This window comes from Trichomycterus rosablanca, chromosome 20, assembly GCF_030014385.1.
Source record: "Trichomycterus rosablanca isolate fTriRos1 chromosome 20, fTriRos1.hap1, whole genome shotgun sequence".
NCBI lineage: Eukaryota > Metazoa > Chordata > Actinopteri > Siluriformes > Trichomycteridae > Trichomycterus > Trichomycterus rosablanca.
Window position 1 is genome coordinate 26,359,299 of NC_086007.1, and position 15,644 is coordinate 26,374,942.

Consider the following 15,644-nt stretch of genomic DNA (forward strand, 5'->3'; position numbering starts at 1 on the left):
TGCCCCAGGGTGAAGTTGTTTAAGGAGGCGTAGTGGTTAAAGAGAATGTAATATGTGTGTGTGTGTGTGTGTGTGTGCTTAAAAATCTGATTTGAGCATGCAATATGTGCTTAAATGTATATAGCCCGCCTTTTTTCCAGCCACACCCGTTGCTTACAGGTACATAATCACCACGTGCTATCTGAGGTCGTACTGAGGAGTTTTTTGCTGTAGGACTGTAATAGAACGCCACCTTCAGCCAGGAAGCTGAACAGAACTGAACGCCAAGCACTGACGCACATAGTACAGCATCAAAATAATCTGTTCCCAGCTAGCAATGACTACTGAGATCCAGACTAGTTCAGCAAAATTGTACTATACCCAGTGCCAACATGAGGCGTAGTGAAAAGCACCACACTACTGGACTCTGGGTCAAGCAAAAACACGTCTCTACTGCTGTGAATTACAATGTGTGTACGAAACGATAGTTCTAGACCAGCAAGAGAGTTTTCTAATTCATCATGACCATTAGGATGAACTGGAATACCAACTGCAAGTCAGTCTTTATCATCCAGCATTAGGGACTGAACTTGGAGGCTAAATGGACGTAAATCCACACAGTCATGTTCTGAAGTCCAGTGTAAAATAGGCCAAAAGAGCAAAATCTGGTAAGGCAGCATGTTGGTGTCCACAAACTTTTGCTGAGATATAATAACCCATGACAGTAGTTCTGTAAATGTTTGATGTTTTTGGAAGGGTAACGTGAGCTCACCTGCATCGAGGAGCATGCGGACGGTACGGAGGTCGTCGGCCAGGACGGCGTAGTGCAGGGCGGTGCAGCCACGAAAACTTGCCCGACTGCTCAGACGGTTACTGAACTCGTCCTCCCTCGTCACCAAAACTAAATTAGGAAACAAAAGGAAAGGGGAGGGGGGTAGTAAGAGGAAAAAAGAAATTAGACAGAAGTAGAAGAAGACTAAATATATCAAACATCAAGACAGGAGAAAAAGATCAAAGAATTCTGAGATTATATTTTTATATAACAATAATTGACTACAAAAAATACAAAATACAACAAAGTCACATCCCTAAAAGAATATTCAGGGACTGATCGCGACTTTGCTTAATATTATATTTGTTAAATATTATAAAAGATAGTTTATAAAAGATATACACCCATATCACCATGATAAAAAGTATCTGGGAACTTAATCAAGTACAAGAAGAAAGTTAAAGCTTCTAAAGGAACACTATGCTACAGCCTGAGGAACTTGTTGAAAACTAGTCCATCATTTAACAGTAAGTGCATTATAGCAACAGTGAAACGTGGTGGTGGTAGACTTATGTTGTGGGGGTGCTTTGCTGAATCAGGAAATGGAGTACTTGCTTTTTTTTCCACTGTCTCTGTAATAAAATGTTTAAGGAAAATGTAGGGTCAAACGTTCGTGAGGTGAAGCGAGTTCAGGAAGGAAGAGTGGAGCTGAAATTCCTTCTCACTGATGTGCAAGATTCATATCACGTTGATAAAGAAGTGGGGGGGGGGGGGGGTACTTGTGATATGGGTGTTGGATAACTTTGTTTCTTAAATAAATGAGATAATAAAATGTTTTTATTTGACTTCCATAAGCTGAAATTATTCAGTTTGACAAACACAACAACAGAGGCGATCAGAAAGGGGGGCAAATACTTTTGCCCGGCAGTGAATATTGAACAGGACGTTATGATATAAACACTTCTTGTCCTTCAGTCGTTCTCGCGCCGTTCTTTCTCTCGCTCTCTCTTTTGCGCTCGGGTGCTGTCAGGCTGGTCGTCATTGGTAACTAATGTCTGAGAGCTGGATAATCACAGCTAACTCAATAAAGCGTCATGGAGAGAGGAGCACGCCATCCATCACACGCACATGCACACACACACACACGCGGCTGCTGGAGTACTATTCACCGAATCACACACACGCACTCGCACACACTCGCGCTCACCCATCCATCATGGTGCATCGGGGAAGGCGGCCTCCCAGACGGCCCAAAAAACTGCCAACAATACAAATGTGTGTAATATACATATCATATATAAATATGTCTCCCACTGCAGTGTGTGTGTGTGTGTGTGTACGTGCAACATTTTTATGAAAACTAAAAAATAAACATGGACCAATTACACATATGCAAATAAGTTGTGCCCATATTTTGGAGGGACTATAATAATGCTGTCCGTGAGTAAATTGATATTGTAATAACACGCAGACGTTCCTCTGTCGGAGGGAATACGAGTGCCAGGCACACAAAAAAGTGGCACTAAAAATAAAACCCACGACCGAAAGTTTGTGGACACCCTTATTAACTACTGTAGTAGTTCTCCAGCTGGGAGTGAACGCTCCACGTGGGGTCAGAAAGGGTTTGCTGGAGATTTTTACAGCAGCATTCATATGAATTTCTACAGATAAGCATCAGACTATACACACTAGTGTAACTCGTAGACAGGTGTCCACAAACTTTTGACCACACAGTGTACCTGCTTCATACAGATTATTACCCTCCAGAGAGTGAATTCCTTGATCCCGTGCTGTAGAATAAACACTGCCGAAGTCGTCTCCCAGATTCGGATCAGCACCGGCCTCCAGCAGAACCTTCACCACACTGAACACACAGACAGACACAGAGCTTCAGAAATAAACCTACATCACGTTTCACAGACACGAGTCCTTAATATATCAAATATTATCATCATTATTGTTAAAACGCTAATTTCAGCAGAACGTACTGAGGAAAAGCTGGACCAAAACAGCGACACCTACTGTCCGGTTAAGGCACTACAGAGAGAGCAGCGTGGTCCTCCTCTGCATCCATCAAATAAGTGATGTCCAAGAACCACGTTTTGATTTTCACCACACGAAGTATGGACGTCCAAGCTTCAGACGGCCACTGTGTGGAACGTAGTTACACAAGACGAGTGCATGTATACCTACACTATGTAGCCAAAAGTATTCGGACACCCGACCATTTGCTTGTTACACATCCCATTCCAAAACAATGTGCATTAAAACGAAAGTCGCCAGTAAGAATTCCATGTTTAAACGTTTCAGAATGGAAAGTCCAAGAACCTCATAGTTAGATGTCCACATACTTTTGACCATGTCTTGTAAGTTCTGTATGTGGGCAGTAAATACAGAGAGCAGGAAGTCGAGGACCTGCGGCAAGCGAAGGTCCGAAGCTCAGACCTTCGTATGGGAAGTGTGTACCAAGGTGGACAGGCAAGACGGATAAAAATTGGTGCCCAGTCTGTTAAAAGAGGAGGTGAGAGGGGAGGCACTGATGCTGGACGTTCCAATCTATATTCCAATTCATCCCAAAATGTTTATTTGGGAAATCCGGGCTCTGTGCAGGCCCCTGAAGCAGTGGTGTAACTAGGAGCTCATGGGCCCCAGTGCAAAAAATTTTTTGGGCCCCCTCAACAAATTCCATATATACATATACATATACATATACATATATATATATATATATATATATATATATATATATATATATATATACAACTATATACGTATATAACTATATCAAACTATATCAGTTTTATTTCATATATATCAGTGTTTGCTATATATTTCCTTTTTGGCTTGCCATAATACATGCATAATAAGTGCAGACAGCGGGTGGTTGAGTTCATGTCGTGGAGGGGGCCCCCCCCCGCCATGGGCCCCAGTGCACCTGCCCCCCTGCCCCCCTGAAGTTCCTCCACATCACAACTTTATGGATCCTGCTTCGACTCTCTGATTTGTGAAGAACTGGTGCTGGGATTGATTATTATCTATCTTTCATACATCATTATCATCGCAACAGTCTCATCAGACCGGAGACGGGAGGCTCCCGTTTGTTGCCGTGGTGATGTCCGTCTTGCCTGTCCACCTTGGTACACACTCCCCATGCTCCACTGCTCTCCTGGATCTACCATCTTCCGGGATGTTCTACCAAACCGGAACATTCACACAAGTCTCCCTCAAGAAAAGAATCAGTGCAGCGGCAAAACAAACACGAAATCAAAAATACGAAGGTCCTCGACCTCCTGTTCTCTGTCTGCCTACATACAGAATATACAAGATATGGTCAAAAGTAAGTGGACACCTAACCATGAGGTTCTTGGACTTTCATTTCCAACAACATCTGCACATAAAACAAGACTGGAACAGGAAGGAAAAATGCTCCAGTTCAGCCTAAAGATCTCTCTGCAGATCATGTCTTGATCCATCTTGCTGATGAGAAAGGGCCTTCCCCAATCTGCCAACCTTGGAATAAAATTAATTTTATATCAGACCTGCAGAACATCAGACATCATGGCAAGTTTGAAGATCTGAAGATGCATTTCAAAAGAAAAGTGAGAACATGGAGACCCGAGTCCCACTCGGAGGTTTAAGTGTGATGGTTATTTTGAAGGAGGAAAGTCTCTGGTGTGGGACAATACTGGAGGTCAGATTTTTAGGAGCCCCCTTTTGTCACTGTATGTGTGAGACTGGGGGTCAAAGGTTAACCTGACCAAGCTCAAACTCAAACACGAGAGAGTTGGTTGTGGGAAGAAAAGAAACTTTAGCCGAGGAGAGAAGAGAGCGATAAACGGTGTGTAGTTCTGGTAGACTCTTTAACAGCAGGGTTCAGTGAAGGTCTAAGTGATTAGTTACAGTTTTAGTAAATTAAACTTTAATAACAGTCATATTTTAATAGTGGATTACAGGTGGAATAAAGCATACAAACGTTCCAAATACTAACTACTACTAAAACTGCTAAAGCACTAAAAATTGACTTCATAAACTGCTAGAAATCAAACCAGAACATCCAAACCCCACCAGCAAGCAAATCAGAACTTCAGAACCTCCAAACATCACTAACAATCAAATCAGAACCTCAGAACCTCCAAATACCACCAATACTCACACCAGAACTTCAGAACCTCCAAATACCACCAACACTCACACAGAACATCAGAACCTCCAAACATATCCCGCAATCAAACCAGAACCTCCAAACATATCCAGCAATCAAACCAGAACCTCAGAACCTCCAAATACCACCAACACTCACACCAGAACCTCAGAACCTCCAAATACCACCAACACTCACACCAGAACCTCAGAACCTCCAAATACCACCAACACTCACACCAGAACCTCCAAACATATCCAGCAATCAAACCAGAACCTCAGAACCTCCAAACATATCCAGCAATCAAACCAGAACCTCAGAACCTCCAAATACCACCAACACTCACACCAGAACCTCAGAACCTCCAAAAACCACCAACACTCACACCAGAACCTCTGAACACCACCAACAATCAAACCAGAACCTTCAAACACCATCAACAATCAAACACCCCCAACAAACGAACCAAAACCTTCAAGAACCACCAAGCAAACCAGAACCAGAAAGCACTTTGTGTCGCAGTCTGTTAAAGTTTTTTTTTTTTATTGCAAACCCTGAATTTAGTAAGTAAAACATGAGTTCAGTAATTAGGACGGGTGTCCCAATACTTTTGTCCATATAGTGTATAACAAGTGTTCTGATTTCAAACTGAAAATGTTGATTAAAAAAACATTGATATAAAATGATTTTCCAGTGCACAGTGCGACCTGCATTCATTAGTTTGTAGACGGTGGAAAATATATTAGAAGTCGATTCGAATAAATTATTTTCTGTGCTGAGGAACTTAATTCCACTCCCACCTGCTTCCTGTCTGAACGATCTGTCCTCTGTTTACTAAACACAGTTCGGAGGAACACACTGGTCGTGTCCTTTTATTGTCCTGCACCTGGACCCTGGAGTCCATGCTGAGGGTGTCTGTGCTGGACAGGTGGTGCGAACATTAAGGGTAAAGGTGAGTCAAACAAAACCAGTGTAACTGGTAACGGGAGATCTGAGCGGCTCATCTACTCCAGGTTTTGTAGATTCTCATGAAGAATAATGGAACATAAGAGGACATGTTGCTTCTGATATCTGATGAAATAAGGAGCGTCCTCAGACTTTTGAAGTTTCCAGCAAAAATCATTTTAAAATCTGATAAGATTTAATGTTGTTAAGCAGTTTAAAGTGCTGCAGTATTAACCTGTAAACAGATTAGCTGAAGGCATCAGCACCTTTGGACGGTCCAAAATCTCCGGAGATAGACAGGTCCAAATTCACAACCTAAAGTTTAAGTTTGATTAAAGGTGTAGAATCATCTGGTACACCAGAACCAAACGTCCTCAGGAGCTTCATGAATCAAGTTTCACAGGAGCACCATAAACAAAGCCGTATGTAGTCTAGCGTGGTTTAAAGCATCCTACCATTAGACCCTGGAGCAGTGGGAACATGTTCATACATTTTACCATGTAGTGGTCTGACGGACCAACCAGAGGTTTTTGTTGCTCTGTGATGTGTGTGTGTTTATGTGTAACCCAGTCACTGAGAATTCTGTCAAAAATAAACTGGAACCCTTACACTGGAGCTGGTAGCTGGTGGAGAAAACCAGTTCCACCAGTTCCAGTTTCCAGAGTTCTGGTGGAAAAAAGGCACCTAAAGTCTAAATACAGTCCTAATACTTTTGAATAAATAGCTTTTAGAAGAAGTACCTGCTGAATTAATTCCATGTAAATGTGTTTGTAACCTGTGGAGGTTCTTTATTGGTGAAAATGCTCCCGAGTGAACGAGAACTTTTCTAATAAAACATAATTACAGCAAATTTTTACTCCTGCAGAAAGTAAATAATTCTGCACCAGCTCGTCTCTCTGCCCTCTGGTACCCGGTTCCCACCCGTTTCCATCTAATCCAGAACTGTTCTCAGCATCTCCTCTCCAACATCTGTATAATGTGTCTGTGTGGCGGCCCACTCCACCTCCATTATTCTCTCCGTGGAAGGAGAAAGGCTTCACCCGCCGCCGCCTCCTTTCTCTCTGGCCTTTAGTGGAACGGTCAACAAGGTTCCAGTCCATCAGTGCTTATTGTCCACGTGAAAAAACAGAGACTCGAGACGGAGGGAGAGCCCGGGTTAAGAGTCCAAGCACACATCAAAGCCAGACAAACACACCCTATTTAACCGAACGCTACTCTTTCTTTCTTTAAACAGCACGCTCAATGCGCCGGTCACATTGTTCGGTTCGGGTGCACGGACCTTGATCGGTCATCCGTCCTCGACTCCAACTTCAGATTTCCACAGAGGACGACCTTTAATACCATAAATAAACAGACATGGCTGGAATTCTGATCTCTCTGTCCAGACTATACAAGCACAAAATGTTCCAAAGACCGTCAGAGACGTAAAATCTGCCAAGAATTTTAACATCTCTAAAAAGAAATGAAAGAACAAAGTACAAACAAATAACTGATTGTCGTTAAGAATTTATCAATAATTCATGATCATAAAACAAGCTGCTTCACTTTTAGATTTTTTTAACTGGCAATAATTGGAACATGTTAAACAAGGCAACGTTTCTAATTTGATTTGACTATTTTAGCCACATTCACTGTATGTGATGTAGCACATCACATCAACCTCAACCCAATCTCAACCCTAAACTCAACCACAACTCTAAACCCAAAACCTAAAACACAACCCCAAATCAAAATCTAAAACCATAGCCCTAAACCCCAACCCAAAATCTAAAACATTAACCCTTACCCAAAACCCCAACCCAAAATCTAAAACCCTATTTTTAAATCAACACAAAATCTAAAACCCTAATCCTAAACCCAACCCAAAATCTAAAACCCTAATCCTAAACCCAACACAAAATTTAAAACCATAATCCTAAACCCACCCCAAATTTTAAAACCCTAATCCTAAACCACAAACCCAACCCAAATTCAAAAATCTTAACCCAAACCCCCAACCCTAAACCCCAGCACAAACCCTAAACCTAACCGCAACCCTAACCCTAATCTAAACACAGTCTCCATAGACTAACACTGGCAGCAAGGCTGAGCTTATAATCACCAGGGACAATGCCATTTATTAGCTGGAGTGGTGTAAAGCACAGCGCCATTAGACACCTAAGTGATAAATCTGTGTTTATCTGAAGCCTTAAAAAGTTTCATCTGCACTACTGACTGTAGACAGTTCATCACAGAAAGGTGGTGCCCATGTATTCACTACCATGTTCCAGACCACCAATGGAGGCCACATCAGAATTAAAACTGCTTTTCAGAAGCTTTGTGAATCAGGTTTGCCAGGATCAAGACGAGTAACGCCAGGTTAGGACCGGAGTGTACTAAAGCACACCACTACTGGACTCGGGAGCAGTAGGAACATGATTAGCAGCGATAAATCCTGTTTCACCATCTAGCGGTCTGATGAATGAACAGTGCTGACTGTAAAGTCTGGTGCAGGAGAAATCCTGGACTTGTTTGGGCAGCGTCCTAATTTAAATCTTAATCAGACTTGTGATTCTAACACTGAGCACGATGATGCCCCCGTGTTTCGAAATGAATTGGAGCACCGACTGTGAGACGGGTCATATTGGTCAGCATCAGCGCTCGACCATGACCATAGTAGCGAATCCTCGGGGTCACGTTTTAAAATCTGAAGAGCACTAACTCTGTATTAAAGTATAGCGCAGATAGTAAAGTCCAGATGAACAGGTGTCCAAATACTTTTGCAAACTACGGATTTTAATGCGTTAATTACATTACCTGCAATCGTTAGGTAAATACTCTGTTTTCTCACTCAGTGCAGTTTCTAAAAAACATTTAAAAAGTTCAAAAACGACATTATGCACCTTTAAATGAATAAATAAAGCAGCTGCATGAGGCGGAACTCGCTAGAATTATGTAAAGAAGAACTTCTAACTAGCTAAAACAAATGCTCCCGCAACGTGCCCATAAATCAGCCAGGAAGGCTAAAGACGCGGCTCTAACGAGCGTGTCCGCAGCACCTCATCACGCTCTTCATCACCCAGCCTCTTAAAAAGGTCTAACCCTCTCGTAACGAGGTTGCTCAGATTTCCTACAACTTCCTTCATTAAAAACACAAATCCTACAAACATTCCGGTAAGTGGGAATCTCGTTAACTAGCGGTCCAGACCCGCAGCAGGGTTAGGAGACTCCTGAGCTGTGATCCTCCCGATCTCCACCATCAACACACTCATCCTATCAACACACAAACGTCTCTCAGTCTGGAGATACACACCCCATCACTGGAACTCAGGTTTTAAAAGCCTGATGTTCCTCCTCGCTCCCTCAGACCTTCAAACGACCATCAGCTCCCCAAATTACCTTCACACTGACCACTGGACTTCTCTACTCAACCGATCCAGTTTTCACACCCTAGCTGCCATGTACGAGCCCATGAATGAATCTGCTGGAACGACGTAAAGCACACTGCCACTGGACTCCGGACTCAGTTCGGCGAGTTAGGTGAGGAATGACTTATTGCACAGAGCCGTGACCTCAACCATATTTTGAACAGAAGGAAATCCTTGCAGTCATGTTCCAAATTCAAGTGGACAGCTTCTCAAATGAGCAGCCGCAGCAGATCCATCCGATTGTACGTTATTTTATTGGTGATGATTTGCTAACCTAAACCAAACCCAAAATCTAAAACCCTAAACCTAACCCTAACCCAACACCAACCCCCAAACCCAACCTAAAATCTAAAACGCTAGCCTTAAATCTAACCTCAACCCAAAGTCTATAACCCTAATCCTAAATCCAACTCAAAATCTAAAACCCTAAACTCAAACACTAAACTTAACCCTAACCCTAAACCCAACTCAAAATATAACACCCAACCCCTAAACACAAAATCTAAAACCCAAAACCTAAAACCCTAAACCCAACCTAAAATCTAAAACCCAAACCCAACCCAAATTCTTAAACCCTAACCCTAAACACAAACCCTAGCCCTAAACCTATCCCAACTCAAATGATAAAGCCTAACCCCTAAACCCAAAATCTAAAACCCTAACCCTAAACTCATCCCAAAGTCTAAAACCCTAAAAATAAAACCCAACCCCAAAAACCAATCCACAACCTAAAACCCAACCCTAAACCCTAAACCCAAAACCTAAAACCCAAAACCCAACACAAAATCTAAAACCCTGACCCTAAACCCAAATCTAAAACTAACCCTAACCTTAAACTCAAACACTAAACCTAACCCAGTTGGAAATGAAATGTTTACTGTGGAAGCACTTCTGTAAGTCGCTCTGGATAAGAGCGTCTGCTAAACGCAGAAAATGTAAAATGTAAACCCTAGCCCTAAACTCGACGCAAAATATAAAACCCAACCCTAAACCTAAAATCTAAAACCCAAAACCTAAAACCACAACTCTAAACCTGACCCTAATCCAAACCCATTTTAATGGTGATGATTTGCTATATAAATGTCAGGTGTCCGCAAACTTTTGGCACTGCGGTGTTTGAACCAGACAGACGTCAAGATGTTAGGAAAAGTTCAAAAATGACATTATGCACCTTTAAATAAATAAATAAAGCAGCTGTGCGGGCGGAACTCGCTAGAATGTAAAGAAAAACTTTTAACTAGCTAAAACAGACCAGAAGGAAATCCCTGCAGGCATGTTCCAAATACAAGGGGACAGCTTCTCAGATGAGCAGCCGCAGCTCCATCTTATTGTACATTATATCGTCGGTGATGATTTACAATATAAACATCAGGTGTCCACATTTTTTTGGCACTGTGGTGTTCGAACCAGATGGGCGTCGGGGTGTCAGGATCGGATCGGTATCTCAGATCTGAGGAAGGAATCATGAATATCTTTGCTCTGTGGATCTGGAGGTCTGGGCTGTGTTTGCCCGGTCAGGGTGGCATCTGTTACGCTCCGGGGTGAAAAGCGAGGGCGCGACCCTGCCGCGGCGCGCTTCCCAAATTGGATTCGGACGCCCCCCTCCCTGCACGCCCTCCTCTGGCTGTGTTTGTAGAGGCAGGGTTAATTGAATTTGGTAAGGAGGGATACCGCCGCTCTCAGAAAGCCACGAATTCCCACTACAAGATCACCACCCGCTGCATTGTGGGTAAAGGGTGAGCAGATCTGGCGGCGGCGCCCGTCCCAGACGCACGACGCGCGCTCGGCAATCAAGACAAAGCAGCCGAAATTCTTCAGTCAGACTGACAGAGATTCAATCTGCATCAAGTACAGATATACGTTCTACGTTTACACACACACACACACACACTTACTTATGGTTTCTGTTGATGGAGGCGACCATGAGTGCAGTCCAGCCCAGCCGGTGTCGAGTGTTTGGATCTGCTCCATCTGCTAACAACCTGAGAATCACACACACACACACACACACACACACACACACACACACACACACAGGTGAGCAGTGAGTAAATCAGGCAGTGAGGTGAGTGTGTGTCCTGCTGCCGTCTGGTTCAGACCATTGTGTGTGTGTTTATACTAAACACAAGAAATCATGACTCCCCTCTAACTTAACTTAACACATCTGCTCTTCTACTACACACACACACACTGTAACACACACACTCTCTCTCTCACACACACACACACACACACACACCATCTGCACAGTCGCCCCGAGGGTGAAACATCCCAAAACACACAGTAACACTCACTGCACTTTCCTAACACACACTCACTATCGGGTTTCACACTCACCTGCTTCATTCTGCGACTGGTTATCTCCACATGATCCAGCTCACCTTCCTACCCTTCACTCAAGTGTGTGTGTGTGTGTGTGTGTGTGTGTGTGACAGACGAACATGTGCTACTGCTTGAAGTGGGTGTTATGATCATAAAAGCACTTTTTATTCATTTACATTTTAGGCATTTAGCAGATGCAGAGTGACTTACAGTACACAGTCTAAGCAATTGCAGGTTAAGGGCCTTGCTCAAGGGCCCAACAATGGCAACCTGGCAGTGGTGGGGTTTAAACCAGCGACCTTCTGCTTACTAGTCCAGTGCCTTAACCGCTAGGATACAACTGCCATACTTACTCATTCATAATCACAAAACACTCATGGCATTTGATGCAAGGCAAGACAACACACACACGCACACATATAACACACACAACACATGCACAACACACCAACACACACGTATATATACACACACAGGCAACACACACACAGGCAACACACGCACAACAAACCAACACACACATATACAAACACACACAAACACACACGCAACACATAACACACACACAGGCAAAACACGCACAACACACCAATATAACACACACACACACACACACACATAACACACACATACACTTAAAACACACACCAACACACACTCACGCCACACACGCACAACACACACATATATACAAACACACACACGCAACACACCAACACACACACGCAACACATGCACAACACACACACAAACACATATTACACACACCAACACACGCCAACACACGCACAACACACACGTATATACAAACACACACACAAGAACACATACAACACATGCACAACACACCAACACGCACAACACACCAACACATACACACACACACACATAACACACACGCAACACATGCACAACACACCAACACACACACACATACACATATACATATACATACACATAACACACACCAACACACGCACAACACACCAACACACACACACACACACACACTCCTTGCAGTAAGATCTCAGAACTCCAAAAGACTTTGGTTCACAATAAGGAACAGAACATTTCTGCCCTCTAATGGACGGATCGTGCTACTGCACTACAACTCTATAACATCAATATGATGAGAAATTTAACTAATATCGAATTATTTAAAAGCATGTACATCCAAAAGAATGCAGATGTTTAGACATAATAAACTTTAGTGTGTACGCTAGTCAGGAAAGTGTTATTGCAGTAAATAAAACATTTCAGCAGCGTAATGTGCAGTGATCAACTCAAACTGCACTAAACATATACAGTAGTTACCATGTTTATTGCCATGAATCCCACAGTCACGTTAAAACTTTTATGGTTGTTGTTTTGTTTTAGTCCTTGATTCTGTAGCCTGGTTCACTTTGTAGTTGAACGTGAATTCGATTTTTTTAATAGTATTATATGATGAAAGAAATTCCAGGGTAGTAATTGCAAAGTAAAACCAAATGTAAACAGAGATCAGAACCCTCGTCAAACCTGTTACACACATTTACAATCATTCAGCACACACACACACACACACACACACACACACACACACCAACATGCCACTTGTGGTGGAACTACATTTCTGCACACTGACTCCACACTGCTGCTTCAGGTGCTTCAGATTCAAATGAAGCAGAAACTTTCATCTAAACACATAAAATGAGCTCAGTTCATCTCAGGTGAGGCTGTGTTTACCTTTTCACTTCCTCAGTATTGTGTGTTCTGGCGGCTTCCACGAGAGCTTCACCTGCAAACATCAGAGATCATGAGTGAACATGCAGACTCTGAAGCATCTCCACACCATCATCAGCATTACAATAATAACAACATAACTGTAATAATAACATCAACTGAGTTGGTGTTATGAGCAGTATTAACCGTGTCATAAGGAGTTCAGTACCTGTAGTGTAGTGTGGGTGTTATGAGCAGTATTAACAGTGTTATTATGAGTTCAGTACCTGTAGTGTTGGTGTTTTGGTGTTATGAGCAGTATTAACAGTGTTATAATGAGTTGGTGTTATGAGCAGTATTAACAGTGTTATAATGAGTTGGTGTTATGTGCAGTATTAACAGTGTTATAATGAGTTGGTGTTATGTGCAGTATTAACAGTGTTATAATGAGTTGGTGTTATGAGCAGTATTAACAGTGTTATAATGAGTTGGTGTTATGTGCAGTATTAACAGTGTTATAATGAGTTGGTGTTATGAGCAGTATTAACAGTGATATAATGAGTTGGTGTTATGTGCAGTATTACCAGTGTTATAATGAGTTGGTGTTATGAGCAGTATTAACAGTGTTATAATGAGTTGGTGTTATGAGCAGTATTAACAGTGTTATAATGAGTTGATGTTATGAGCAGTATTAACAGTGTTATAATGAGTTGGTGTTATGTGCAGTATTAACAGTGTTATAAGGAGTTCAGTACCTGTAGTGTTGGTGTTATGAGCAGTATTAACAGTGTTATAATGAGTTCAGTACCTGTAGTGTTGGTGTTATGAGCAGTATTAACAGTGTTATAATGAGTTGGTGTTATGAGCAGTATTAACAGTGTTATAATGAGTTGGTGTTATGTGCAGTATTAACAGTGTTATAATGAGTTGGTGTTATGTGCAGTATTAACAGTGTTATAATGAGTTGGTGTTATGAGCAGTATTAACAGTGTTATAATGAGTTGGTGTTATGTGCAGTATTAACAGTGTTATAACGAGTTGGTGTTATGAGCAGTATTAACAGTGTTATAATGAGTTGGTGTTATGTGCAGTATTACCAGTGTTATAATGAGTTGGTGTTATGAGCAGTATTAACAGTGTTATAATGAGTTGGTGTTATGAGCAGTATTAACAGTGTTATAATGAGTTGGTGTTATGTGCAGTATTAACAGTGTTATAAGGAGTTCAGTACCTGTAGTGTTGGTGTTATGAGCAGTATTAACAGTGTTATAATGAGTTCAGTACCTGTAGTGTTGGTGTTATGAGCAGTATTAACAGTGTTATAATGAGTTGGTGTTATGAGCAGTATTAACAGTGTTATAATGAGTTGGTGTTATGTGCAGTATTAACAGTGTTATAATGAGTTGGTGTTATGTGCAGTATTAACAGTGTTATAATGAGTTGGTGTTATGAGCAGTATTAACAGTGTTATAATGAGTTGGTGTTATGTGCAGTATTAACAGTGTTATAACGAGTTGGTGTTATGAGCAGTATTAACAGTGTTATAATGAGTTGGTGTTATGTGCAGTATTACCAGTGTTATAATGAGTTGGTGTTATGAGCAGTATTAACAGTGTTATAATGAGTTGGTGTTATGAGCAGTATTAACAGTGTTATAATGAGTTGGTGTTATGAGCAGTATTAACAGTGTTATAATGAGTTGGTGTTATGTGCAGTATTAACAGTGTTATAAGGAGTTCAGTACCTGTAGTGTTGGTGTTATGAGCAGTATTAACAGTGTTATAATGAGTTGGTGTTATGAGCAGTATTAACAGTGTTATAAGAAGTTCAGTACCTGCATCATTGGTGTTTTTCTGTAAACACAGAGCCACCGCAGCAGCGGACAGGACCCCCCACCCCCCGCCGCTCTCCTCCTCCCTGCTGCTCTTATGACCGGAACTCGTTGCTGTAAGCACGGCGGCCCACGAGCTCCTTCGGTTCTGCAGGCTCGCGCACCACCGGCTGGTGAGCTGCCGGTACTGCGCGTGCTCGCTGACTGTGCACCGTGTGGAAGCGCGAGACCCGAACACCCCCGGAGTCCTGCTGCTCGCGCTGGTGCCCGTGTGCAGCTCGCGCGCGCTCTCTCCCGGACCGGTGTGTAGCGCGCGGCAAGGTGACAAACTGCGCGACCTGCGCACGAGCAAACGCTTCGGTACCGCCGACAGTAACATCGCGACCCGACTGACGGTGGAGACGGTTAGATGTTGTTGCTCGTGTGTATGAGGTGAATAACCGAATGCCGCGGTTCGGTTTGATGATGTCGGTAATCGGTTTGATGATTTGATGTTCTGTCAGTGACAGAATTTCGTCCCCAGCACCGAGACTCTTCCGTAGCGCG

At 42.5% G+C, this 15,644-nt stretch overlaps 1 protein-coding gene across 1 annotated transcript in view; it reads right to left on the minus strand.

The window, feature by feature from the left end:
• Positions 1 to 15,644, minus strand: part of clpb (ClpB family mitochondrial disaggregase) — a 35,036-nt gene extending 19,392 nt beyond the window's left edge. The window contains exons 1-5 of the mRNA XM_063017152.1: positions 15,102 to 15,644; positions 13,292 to 13,343; positions 11,140 to 11,226; positions 2,512 to 2,615; positions 752 to 880 (exon numbers count right to left, since the gene is read on the minus strand). Of these exons, the coding sequence (XP_062873222.1) occupies positions 752 to 880; positions 2,512 to 2,615; positions 11,140 to 11,226; positions 13,292 to 13,343; positions 15,102 to 15,477 (748 nt within the window). The 5' untranslated portion in view covers positions 15,478 to 15,644. The remainder of the gene's footprint in view (positions 1 to 751; positions 881 to 2,511; positions 2,616 to 11,139; positions 11,227 to 13,291; positions 13,344 to 15,101) is intronic.